General features: G+C 36.4%; 1 protein-coding gene across 3 annotated transcripts in view; it reads left to right on the plus strand.

Moving 5' to 3' along the window:
- rbpjb (recombination signal binding protein for immunoglobulin kappa J region b) overlaps positions 1-5,714 on the plus strand; it is a 56,076-nt gene extending 50,362 nt beyond the window's left edge. Inside the window, exons 9-11 of one of the 3 annotated variants that reach the window (XM_079604358.1) lie at positions 1,101-1,256; positions 1,362-1,465; positions 3,561-5,714. In XM_079604358.1, coding sequence (XP_079460484.1) covers positions 1,101-1,256; positions 1,362-1,465; positions 3,561-3,897 — 597 coding nt within the window. In that variant the 3' untranslated portion in view covers positions 3,898-5,714. Of the gene's footprint in view, positions 1-1,100; positions 1,466-3,560 lie in introns of all 3 variants that reach the window. The other 2 variants (XM_079604357.1, XM_079604356.1) reach the window with 2 other exon arrangements.
- Positions 5,715-13,551: the final 7,837 nt, after the last annotated feature.

Here is a 13,551-nt window from a genome sequence, read left to right on the forward strand (position 1 = left end):
CATTTGACAGCGAGCGCAAAGACATTGAGATTTTTCCTCCTATGTGATATTTGTTTCCATCACCATGTCTCTTTAGGGGCTCCGTACTTTTGCTCACCAACTCTGCATTTATTTTATTTTTTAAAGAGACAGTAAAAACAGTAATATTGTGAAATATTACTACAATTTAAAATAACAGTTTTTTATTTTGATATATTTTCAAATGTAATTTATTCCTGTGATGGCAAAGCTGAATTGCCAGCATCATTACTCCAGTCTTCAGTGTCACATGATCCTTCAGAAATCATTCCAATATGATGATTTGGCGGCTGGTCAATAAACATTTCTTATCACTATTATTATCAATGTTGAAAACAGCTGTACTCCTTAATATTTTTGTGGAAACTGATACATTTTCCAGTATTCTTTCATGAAAAGAGAGTTCAAAAGAACAGCATGTATTTGAAATAAAAGTCGTTTGTGACATTATAAATGTCTTTACTATCACTTTGGATGAATTTATTTAAATGTATTTATTTATAAGAAATTAATTTATTTCTTCAAACCCTCTCCCCCCAAACCCCTAAAACGTACTTACCCCAAACTTTGGAAGGGTAGTTTATGGTGGACATAAAACCTTTGACTGATAGCTAGAAGGTCTCAGGTAAGGTAAAAAAAAACATCACCCAGAAAAACAAAGATTAGGAAAGAGACACAAAGAGCTGGATGAGAGAGCACTTAAAATAGAGGAGGACATGGTACATTTGATGTAAATGTTTGCGAACTAGTCAAGTCCATAAAGCATCAAATTGATGGCAGGTTAAAAATTATTTATGGATTTAAAATTTTCTTAGTGGAAGCATTATTTTTGCGTAACTTACGTTAATAGAATAATTTTCGCAATATCACATCCACGTATTTATTTATTTAGATGGCCATCTAGGTGGGATGAAGTAATTCGGTCATTATCACAAAACAAACCCTCTCAGGGTGATACAAGTATCCTGATTGTTGGTTTTTATTTTGTGATATTGGCTATTTGATTGCGTATTATCCCTTTTTGTATGCTATTTTTGAGTTCCCTGTATTTATGTGTTTTGTGCGTGTGTGTATGTGTGTAGGCTACTCCATGCCCAAAGGAACCAAATAAAGAGATGATAAATGATGGTGCCTCCTGGACAATCATCAGCACTGATAAAGCAGAATACACGTTCTATGAGGGCATGGGCCCTGTACACACCCCCGTCACACCTGTGCCTGTGGTCGAGAGCTTACAGGTAACCCATACACACACAGAAGCTTGCATCTCTTACTGGCGTACACTCACAAGTCTCTGCCTGCTGCAGTTGATAAATTATGTACCACTATGTGTGTTCGAGCAGTTAAATGGCGGAGGAGATGTAGCGATGCTGGAGCTGACAGGACAGAACTTCACTCCAAGTCTGCGTGTGTGGTTCGGTGACGTAGAGGCTGAAACCATGTACAGGTATGGAAATTATTTGAAAATATATCTATAGGAAAAGGGATTTTAAGGCCGTGTGTCCACCAAAGCGCTTTTAGCCAGCTGAAAACGCTAGGCGCTTTGCTGAAAACACCTAGCTGTGGGTGCTTGAGAGCGTTTTGGCAGCGCAGCTTTTTTTCAGTTGAGAGTGAGACGCTTGGCTTGTTATGATACGGAATATCCGCGAAAGTGTCACTAGTATCTCATTTCACACATATTTAGTTTCTGTGTTGATGTATTTTCTCTGGCTCTTGTTTTAAAGTATTTGGTTCCGTTATTATGCTTGTTGTTGTCATCTGTTGTACAGAATGTGGCGGTTGGTCAGTGTAGTATTAGTCGCGCCCCTCCTCCGACACAGCGCCGACAGTGATGAGCGCTGAGTTTTACCCAAAAGTTGAACATTCTTCAACTCTCTGCGACCTGTAAAAAACGCTGAACGCTTAATGTTTCAGCGTGAAAAAGACGCTCAGCGCCTCGTTGCGCTCATGGCATTTTAAAAACACGGCGCTCCCATTGAAAACAATTGAAAAAACACGCCAGCCGCATGAAAAAAACGCTTTGGTGGACACACAACCTAAATCCAAGAGGACTCGAAATGTATAATTTTACTGATGCAGATAATTTTATACTGGGAATTTGTATTTGCTGAATAGTTATAAAGTGGATCTACAGTTCTTTACAATACATTTATTGTATAGTTTATAGGCTTGATTTAGATCTCCACAGGGGCGTAACATACTTATATTCATTATTATATCTGAGGAATTTTAAATCCATATCAGTGTGATAATTAATTGCTATACTAAAATGTAAAATCGGCAGTGGATTAATTCAAAGTTTCAGATTAACATCCGGTGTGTCACTTGTGAAAAAGAAGTACACGTTAGCATACTTTCAAAATAAGTACTTATTACAGAAATAATACACATTAATAGTATATTGTATATACTGTTATAAGTCCAAACTGAATAAACATTTTTGGATACTTAATTGCATGTTAGTTGCCATTAAATGAAAACTTAAACTTTAAAGTGCTTTTTGACCCCCTTAATTACACCTTTAAATGCCATTTCATATGCCTGAAATATGGTTAAAATGTACTCATAAGAATTTATGGTAAACTAAAATATACTTCAATGTCATACAAGACTTGTATGTCTGGTATTTAAATATTTTAATAATTACACATTTGTAATGATTGCAATTTAGGAAAGTACAACCAATTAAAACTTTGACATTATTACACAGTGCACTTTTTGTGTCATGATATTATATTATTTCATTCATATATTGTCTGCAGGTACAGTTTTAATACAAATAAGCATACTGTATACTTATAAGTATACAAAAGTATACAAAATACTGTTATTACTGTTATGAAAATGTGTAACAGGAACGCTGTAAAATAGAGTGTTACCAAAAATACTTTTAAGATTTGAAGTGCACTACAAATGGACATTCATAACAAGTAGGGATGCATAACGATTAATCGCAATTAATCGTTTGCAGAATAAAAGTTTTTGTTTACATCATATATGTGTGTGTACAGTGTAAAATAATTATGTATTTATAAATACACACACGCATGTATATATTTTAAAAATATTTACATGTTTATATACATTTTTATATTTAAATATAATTTATCTTATATATAATTATAAATACTTAATATATAAATAGATTTCTTTCTGAAAATTATACATGCATGTTTGTATATTTATATATACATAATTATTATACACAGTACACACACATATATGATGTAAACAAAAACGTTTATTCTGCAAACGATTAATTGTGATTAATCGTTATGCATCCCTAATAACAAGTGAGTGCGCTTCTTTTTCACAAGGGAGTCCTAAATCCTTACAAACCTGTTCAGTGCAACAGTAAAAGAAATGTTAAGATATGACAGGTCGTAGGTTGAATGAAGTGCCTCTGCCTTGTAAAATTTGAAGTGAACAAGACCCCACATGTGTTGTTTAATCTGTACTAAATCATTATGTAGTAGTTGTACTTTTATTACAGACATTGTAAAAACAGTGACAGACTGATATACATTATATTTCCTCTGAAGGTGCGGGGAGAGCATGCTGTGCGTCGTCCCGGACATCTCTGCGTTCCGCGAGGGCTGGCGGTGGGTTCGGCAGCCGGTGCAGGTCCCCGTAACGCTGGTCCGAAATGACGGCATCATCTACTCCACGACGCTCACGTTCACATACACTCCCGAACCCGGTCCCCGTCCTCACTGCAGCGCGGCCGGCGCCATCCTACGAACGGGCAACACCAGCTTGCTTTCCACGACCGGCAACATCGCGGGAGTGACCGGAGAAACGTCACCCTACGGCTCCAACAGCACGTCTAACGCCGTCACAGCGGCGTCCTCTAACGCAGCCGCGGCTGTGGTGTTATAACACACGCAGCGCCGCTCACAAACTCACTACGAGCTATGCGTGAAAACAGAGGACTACAAACTGTTTGTAAAAGTGCTGCGTATTGAATTTCAAAATCAAGGGATGGACGGGCAAAAAAAAGGCTAAACTTGTGGCGAGGACAAAATATTTGAGAGATGGTTCTCCTGTGCCGTCTTGTGGTTTTTCTCTAAGGAGCCGGTTTGGTGCTAGCAATAGACAATGCCTGAGAGGAAACACCAGCACCTGTCAACGGGTGTAGAAGACACGGAGACAAGACCACAGCAATGATACATCAGCCGACTGAAAATCATGTTTAGTCTCCTACGTTCCTTCCTTCCGGTCTGTGTGTGTGCGATTGGGTGAGATGTATCATAGCCTGGGAGGTCGAAACTCTTAGGAAAAAGGGTCACATTGAAATTGTGAGTTGACAGTTTTTATGGACCAAGGATATTGTATAAGCTTTAGTAAAGGTACATTTTTTTTTCCTCCATACCTTTTTTATATCAAACATTATAGTACGCTTTTGTTACCAAATAGGTTCTATTCCTCCTCTGAGCTTCGCCTTTTTATTTTGTTGTTTTTCTGTATATAGATAGTTTCATATACATATGTTCGCTTGGACTCCTTCAGTTTTGATACTTTTTTGTCAGATTTGTATTTTGTAATACCGTCCTTTTTCTTTTCCATGCGGTTTTTTAGTTTCATTTTTCATTTGTGAGAAACTCAGAGGGCCTGTTTTTTTTTATCATTCGTTTTTATGAAGTCTTTAAAAAGAAAAGAGCTTTAAGCAATGCGTCTGCCTTGCCTGCATTACAATATGCGCTACGCTTCCTTTAAGCATTTCGTCATCGATCGATGTGTCTAGATCTCACAAAAAGGAACAATGCCATCTTTCTATGTCTTATTTGGGAAGATAAACCAGAAAACACAATATAGAGGCTTTGGATGCAACGCGTCTCTTTGATGCGGTAGCCCTAGTGTAGGTCATTCGCTCTAGGGCGCACATACGGTTCTCGCATATCAATTTCAGAAACTTCACAGTAGTTGGATATTTGTAACGGTCAAGTTCTGACCTGAGTTTAGACTCCTAGCTTTAGTGCCGTTTTACAATGTTTCCTTTCTAAAAAAACATTTTTTGTTGTCTTCCTGAACATCCATTTGCAGTTTCTAAAATTTGAAATGCTCTCAAAAACGGATGATTTGGAGAACGTGCTCTACCATTAGATGTGGCCTTACTGGAACAAAGGTTCCCGCTTTAGTTCACCCCTTCAAAAGGAGGTTAACAAACGCGACCCGAGGAACCACGCCTTGCATTTTGAACATTTTACATGCGATTTTTGATATTTAAACTCCCTGAACTTTAATTTTTTCGTTTGGATTTCGAAGATCTAAATGTGTAATAGATACGAACATACCCAAAGATATTATATTGCATTGTTGTCTCTGTTTTTTGAATATTTGAAGAGTATGTTGAGAATTGTGGCCTCTCGCACACCAAAAGTAGGAAGCTTTACTCCGTTGGTCATTGATGTGTTTATCGTGGCCTTGGTGTCTCACCAACTAGTAGACTCCCAGACAGCAACATGGTGTCGGCCCAGATCCGGTCCACATCTGGTACACGTCGATTCCACGCGGTCCTGATCTGGGCCGACACTATGTTACTGTTTTTTTTTTTGTCTTCCTGTCTGGGCTAGTATTAATAACAAAAATTAAAAAAACCTAGCTGTAATGAACCCATCAACCAGCACTAATAGTGTTTTGTGACTTTCTTTTTTATGTACAGTAATTTAACTTTTGAATTTTATGCATCCATTTGTAAAAAAAAAAAAAAAAAATGTAAAGAAAAAAAAAACAAGAACGAAAAAGAGAAACCATTCAGCCATTTCTTTTCGTGCGTCTGTGGCTCTTAACCCAGTTATGTCCTTGGTGTTTCCCGTCAAAACGGTTGGGTGTTTAAGTGTCCGAGTTTGTCCTTTACCTTGTATGCTAATGTCCGGATAGCAAATGGACATCATGGGACTAGAAACATGAATGGCCTTTTAAATGTGTGTGTCTCAAATGTGTAAGCGTACAGCAATACTGTATAGGTCACTTTGTGTGTCTTGGTCTGTGGAAATAGCCACTGATTTTTTCACCAGCCTGATCCACAACATATGTGGTCATGAAGAACAGCTGGCTCAACTAGAGTCATATTCAACTTTCTTTTTTTTACACTTCTCCTTCTACTTTCTCTTCTTCATACTAATTTAATCAGACACCTTTTGCGTGGATCCTGCACTGTCTTCCTTACTTGGGAAATCTGTAGTGTAGTGCAAGTAGGCAACCCATCAAATAAGGCAATACTCCAGCATTGTAGGCCTGTAATGTAGTTTATTTCGGGAAAAACTGTAACTTGAATGTTTCTGCAAAAAAGAAAAGAAAAAAAAAATCACTCGTTGCCTCCACTAGATTTTTCTTTTCATCATCATCAATCATCATCATCTGTATTTTTTGTTAAAAATGACTTTATTCTGTCCTTGACGGACACATTGCAAAAATCTTCCATGAGGTAGTTCAACCTAAAGCTCTTGCACTCGGTTTCCCAGAATTCTCGCGTCACAGTCTTCTTCCATTTTACCGTGTTCTTGCTATTTAGAATCACATAAGCGCACACTTCCATTTGGGGGAAGACGGCACTCGGCAAAAGCATGGATGCATTTTTTTTAACAGATATCTTGTTAAACGTTTACTAGCAGTCCATTTAATTTCTCATATTTGATGCTTTTTCATTTGTCATTGTCATTGTGAGAGTTTGAGTTCAAGCAATGTGCCCTCCCACACTATTATTCAAATGCTTCCCTTGATTTATATGGGATCACGACCCAAAAAAGACAAAAACAAGTGCTTTAAGCCAGTCCGCCTTGAAATGATACAGCATCATTGAAGCAGTTCCTACACAAACGAAAGAAAGCGATTAATTCAGGCCGTAAATTCACTTTGACTTTATCATGTTTTCGTTAGCGCAGCACAATATATCATCATTTACTCATTTATAGTGAGAACATTTCTGAACCGCTCCGTCACTCTGATTGCTGCCTCTGTTCCACGTTTCTACCCCTATTTTACCGTGGCGTCATGGTGGTAAAGTGCATTATGTTGCTTTCTGAACAAACTAATTGACAATCTTGCTGTTTTTTTACGGTTTACAGTTTTTTAAGGTGTTGAGCTTTAGAATGAAGGATTTGTTCAAACTGACACGTTGAGCTGTGCGTTTAAGTTGCACAGAAAATTGGAGGATAACAAAATCCATTCATTTGCATTACATCGTCTTTTCTGTCAGTTATAAGTCAAAGGAAGAGCCCGAAACACGTTTTTCATGTAATTGTCCAAGGCATGTATGCAGAGGTCATGCGCCGAGCCTTAAAAACACATTTTTATTCCAAATCTGAGTGAACAAATAGTCATTTTTTATGTTTATAGTCAGTCAGTTGGTGTCATTCATGTCTATATGTTGGTTTTATAATTCTCCATTAACTTTGCTCTTCCAAAAACAACTTTTTTTTGTGCTTAATGAGCTCTGATCAATGTATAGGTGATATGCCAAATGTCTTATATTTACATTTCCATGCACTGCTTTTCAAACATGGCACCAGAGGCAGCTTTTCAAAGATATCTCAATAGTTCTAGACGAGAGAAGGATGGGAATAAATGAGTACTGTACACAAACAGTAGCGGTTCTCTAGTTCCACAAAGAGCTTGAATCAGTCCTAGCGTTGTCTTGCTTCGCCTTTTGGACGTGAACATTTAATCCAAGGTTTAAGTGAGGCGCAACTTTTTCTCTTTAGCCATCGGGAGAGTTAAGTTATTATGCCTCCAGGACAGGTTTAGTTTGGTAATTCACCCTTTCTGCTGGTTTTGCACTTCGAGAAAACCACATTTGTCTAGATAAGTTGCTTATTGTCACTTTTCACGTAAAGCAATCCTGCTGTGCCTGATTTGATGCTCTGCGCTAGGCTTTATGTGTGCAGCTCATCGCTTTCACTTCCCGTTTGTCAGTGTCTTCCCGTTTCTCTCCCCCCCTTTTTTTTTCCTACTTGGTCTGTTCTAGTTATAATATTCAGAGGTATCAGTATGGTAGCAATCTCAGTCCTTAATGGGCCGCTGATGTTAGGATCATGTGCCCCAATGTGAAACAAGGAGAATTAGTTCCGTTTCATTTGTCTGTATGTTTGATTTTGTACATATTGCACCTGCTCAGTTCCATATGTCATTAAATAATAAAACTGCAATATTGGCATACAAATCTAGAAATTAAAAGTGAGATTTATTTCCATTGTTTTTTTTTACAACTGCAACTTCTTAAAAGGGTCATGAACTGCATTTTATTTTATATAACCTATAATGTTGTCTGAGGTTTAATAATGTTATCAATATTTTTACATCAAAAACATCCTAATTTATAAAGTAATAAGCTATTTTCCATCCTGTTTTTGACCCCCTCTTTCAAACACTTTTGATAGGCATGTCACATTCAAGAAGTAAACGCACACAAAAAATATATTGTGAAGAATGTCGGTAACCAAACAGTTGATGGACCTTATTGACTTCCATAGTATGGGGAAAAAAATACTAATGTCAATGGGGTCCATCAACTGTTTTTTTTTTACAGACATTCTTCAAAATATTTTTTTTGTGTACAGCAAAATAAATAAATTCATACATGTTTGGAAAAACAGGATGAATAAATGATGACAGATTTTTTTTTATTTTGGGGGGATTTTTAAATCCCTTTAAATTTTTGGCCACCCCTGAAATGGGTCATACAGGAGTCCCCTACATCTAAATGCAATTTAAACTGTGACTTCAGTAATAATGATAAACAACCTTCCATTTTCAGATTTGTATTTATATATTTTTTAAACCCAACGGGGGTATCCTCGACTAGCGCACAGCACATTATGTGGCAGGTTATTTATGTTGCTAATGTTTGCTGTTACAGGGGCGTTTTACATCGTGACATCAAGTTGGAAACCCGCTTGTGAACCCGAACACACTGGAGGTCAAATTAATTGACTTTGGATGTGACAATGTTACATGTTTTTTACATGTATTTCAAAGCATTCCTATATTTCTCCCTCAGAAACTTTTTCGATATTAATACTCCAAGATACTGACTTTTTATTTTGACTGTTTTTTTTATTATTATTAATATTGGTACACACTGTGTATATATATGCTTTGTGTCACTGTTTACACACTTATGTGTGTTTATAATCAATAACAAAACCTGGAGGGGGAAATAAATTGACTTTGGGTGCAGGGACCTCATGGAGGATTCTGCATACAAGTACTTCTCTGGAATGCACTAACCGTTTTGCTAGGCTAGCTTATTAATTAGATCAAATGCATCCAGTATATAGTCAGCTAGATCTCTGTCCTCCAGAGTATTTGGAAGCCAGCAATAGTGTTTTCACCAGGGGTTCTCCAGTTCACAATGCTGCATAAGAATGCAAGCAGAAAAAACTACCCATGATCACCCCTCTCTCTCTCTCTCTCTCTCTCTCTCTCTCTCTCTCTCTCTCTCTCTCTCTCTCTCTCTCTCTCTCTCGACAATATTACTTGCTTAGGGATGTTTAAGCATTGTATGTTATTATATGCTTGTAAATAGACTTTTTATAGCCTATATACAATATTTATAATTAATACAAAAAAATATATAAAAAAAAACGATATAGGACTACACCTTTTGAATTTTACCAAGATTTTTTACCATGCTATTACTTCATTTACCGCTTTATACAATATAAAATTTAAATATACTTTGAAATTTCACATTTCAAGAACTACAGCAAAAACCAATGTGATGCTAGAAAAAAAATGTTTTATCAATATTTATGAGAAAATTTATTTGAATATATCATTAGATGAAATGGATGTAACATGATAATTACCAGTACAATCTCATGGATTTCAATGGTTTTAATTCACATTCATTTTGAAACTTATAACAGTCTAAATTTAGGAAACCTATTGTTTTTCTGACAAAACAACACCAAAACCACATCAATATTACTCTCAAATGTTTTCAAACTAAATATTAATTTTACTAGCAAAAATGTTTCCTTTCATATGAAAAAAATTATGATGATGATTATAAACAGCTTGAATATCCTTTTCAATACTACAATGGTTCATCAATAGGTGGCAGCAAAGTGAAATGTGGATCTTTTCTTCTCCAAACCCTCTTTCAAATTCAGACTTTTTTGTATACTTTTGCTCTACTAACACATTCATTTTTTTCATTTTTAAGAGTCTAAATGTATTTTACATTAGTAATTTGAGACAAATCTAATAAATCTAAAACAACAAACAAACAAAACCCCCACCATAATTCATGTGTAAAGCCAGTTTACTTTCGGGTCAAAACAGACCCGAACACAAAAGGTGTAACAATTTAGTTAAAATGGTTATATCTCTTACAATTTTATTTTTATTTTTAATAAAATAAAAAGAAATGTGTATTTTGACAGTCTTACATCTCCTTACTAAAAATTATGGATGTAAAAAAAAAAAAATGTTTTACCTCTTCTAGTTCAAAACAGACCCTAATGCAATAAGAGAGCTTTATGGCACATTCCCCTCACCTATTTGCCCAAAAGTGATTTCGGTTAACCCGCTATGGTTCCAGAGTTCTCAATCACGGTCACCCCAGTCCCAGAGTTTCCTTTAACTGGGACTGTATGCATATACAGAATATTCATGTCATGCCTGCAGCCAAAGCCAGTTCCCAAAGCAGCCACAGTCCTGTTGCCTGTTTCAGCCTCCCCAATCCCAGAGGTTCCTTTCAAAGCTGCTACAAATAAAGTAGTCTTCATTGCGGATCATTGCGTCTCTCATATTTACTACTACATGACCTGTGTGAATCAGTGGGCGGGGCTAAAGAGGCAATGATGTAGAAGTAGGCGGTCTTTCGTCGCACTATGACATCATACTGAGGCAAAATCTGAAACGAGTCGTTTTGACAGCTCGGTTTGAACAAAAACTGTTTTTGGATTACGAGGAGTATTTTGAGTTCTGAAACTTACAGGATATTTTTTATAGTACAATGACTTGATTTCTCATTTCATGACCTCTTTAAAAGACCCTAAACGGGCTTTCTGATAACTTTATACGTACTAAAGCATACTAAAAAACATCTTTAAATTATGTTAAGCCTCATTTTAGCAACATTTAGGTTGCTGTGCTGCATTGGAAAGAATTTCTCAATTTGTCAATGCTCTTGAATAGTTAGCACCACACTGCCAGCCAACACCATTTCCATTTAGCCACACAAATGTTTTTATTGGGTCACTCTGTGTTATGTCATTTCGCAGACCTCTTTTCATCCATAATAGCTGATAGATTAGATAAAGCAAGCCTGAACTCACAAAGTTATTTGTAGTCCGGGAATAAACTAACATATTTGCCAGTGTTTTGCTCCCTAAAGGGGTAGTTCACCCCTCAAAAGTTCTGTCATCATTTACTAAAGCCATTATTATAGTTGTTCTAACACTGTCTAAACACTCAGACATCTTATTTTATGTGTGTTCCACAGAAGAAAGAAAACCATAAAGGTTTAGAACCACACAAGGGTGAGAAAATGACATAATTTTCATCCCATTGACCAGGTGCCTCCACCATATGCTGCTGATGTAAACCATATCATAGTATATACAAGAGCATCCCATTTGCTTTTTTTTTTTTGTCAATGGCTTTCCTACATTTTGTCTGATAAAACAATGAAAACTATGAAAAAAGTCACTTTTATAATATATGCACTTCACAAGAATACAGTGACGCAACAGAAATAATAGGAACATTTTGGTCTGACCCCCAGGTTGCATTTCAAACAAAGCACTCCTAAAATATTAATTATTAGATGATATGTAGACTGGCATAAATTTCCTCAGGGTTTTGAAATGTTTCCTTTAATAAACAGATGTTTATTATTTTGGTTGGTTCAATTTCCTGGTATATAGACATCCGACAGACGATTAAGACTTTGGCTATGCTATTAAAGGAAGAAATAGTTGATTATTTCATTGAGAGACGAAATTAAAAAATGTGAGTTTTGGCATATACAAATATTATAGTCAATGACCATGTGTCCTGGGGAAAATATCCCAGATGTCAGAAGCGGCCTTGAGTAGGATCTTTGAAGTGCGCAACAGGTGTTAAAAGTCTCATGCAATGATAAGGACAGACTCTATGTCACAGTGTACAAACAGTACAGCTTTGCTAACACAAGATAAAGACATGCCTGTGTACTTTCCTAGAAAAAAATGGTTAATGCTACACATCTACCTATAGACACAAGCTGGTACATTTTGTACAGAGTTTACAAATTTTTGCATGTTGTATTGACAATGAATCCAACGAGGTTTTGCTATTGCAGATTGTGTAAGTATGTGTCATACATTTATCAAACGGAGAATTATATGTGTGGTCATTACTGAAGCAGATATGATGAACAAAATATAAAATACAGCCCAGTGTACACTCTTAAGCATCTTTAAACTGATCTCAGATGTCCGATATATACACTACCATTCAAATATTTGGGGACAATATGATTTTTGTTTAGCAACGATGCATTAAATTGATCAAAAGTGAAGACTTTTCCACTGTTACAAAACTGTTTCATATAAATGCTGTTCAGAATCCTGAAAGAAAATATCACGGTTTCCACAAAAGTATTAAAGCAGCTCAACTGTTTTCAACTGTGATAATAATGTTTCTTGAGCAGCAAATCCACATATTAAAATGATTTCTGAAGGATTATGTGACACTGAAGACTGGAGTAACGATGCTGAAAATTCAGCTTTGCCATCACAGGAATAAGTTACATTTTAAAACATATTAAAACAGAAAACACTTCTTATAAATTGTAATAATATTTCACAATTTCAAAAACATGACACAAAAATCCTCCAACTTTTGAATGGTAGTGTATTTAAAAGCACTATTAGTCTATTCTCAAAACATCTGGATGATTGCTTTGACTGTAACATGCACACACATACACAAATGAAGTAAAATACCAAGAAAAGCAAAGGAATTCCTCTTTGTCTTCAACTTATTTATAAAGTCTTGTGTTTTATATAAAGCCCGACATTTATAAGGCATAGCCGTAATGAGGACTGGACGCTACAGTCTTGCTCCATTTGATTCTTCTGTTTGTTTAACGGTGACGTACTAACTGGATTTAAGCACTGGATTCTGTCAGCATTTCGATGCTATTGGCAGCCATTGCGTGTGCTCTCATTTAGTCCAATGAGTCTCTCTTCAGCTAGCAGCCATTTTACTAAACATCACCGAGCTCCAGGCACGTGCACAGATGGACCCCAAGTGGTGTTCAAGCACCTGCCCTTTTGGCGTCTGACTAGGTAAGTGCCATTTTTTTTACTTTATTTATGCCCGTGGCATCCATTCTCAATCAATTCTCAGCATGTGTCCCCAACAACTTATTCTTAATAAGCTCTGCAGGGCAGGCGAGCAGCATCCACATCTCCAGGACCTGCCTTCATTGGTGACAGTCTGGTAACCATCGTGTTCGGAAATGCCACCAAAATTAACAAAAATGCCCCCAAAATTCAAGATATCAATTGCCCTTGTACGAGTTCTTTTGTTTATAAC

Source organism: Phoxinus phoxinus (genome assembly GCF_949152265.1).
Source record: "Phoxinus phoxinus genome assembly, chromosome: 2".
Lineage (NCBI taxonomy): Eukaryota > Metazoa > Chordata > Actinopteri > Cypriniformes > Leuciscidae > Phoxinus > Phoxinus phoxinus.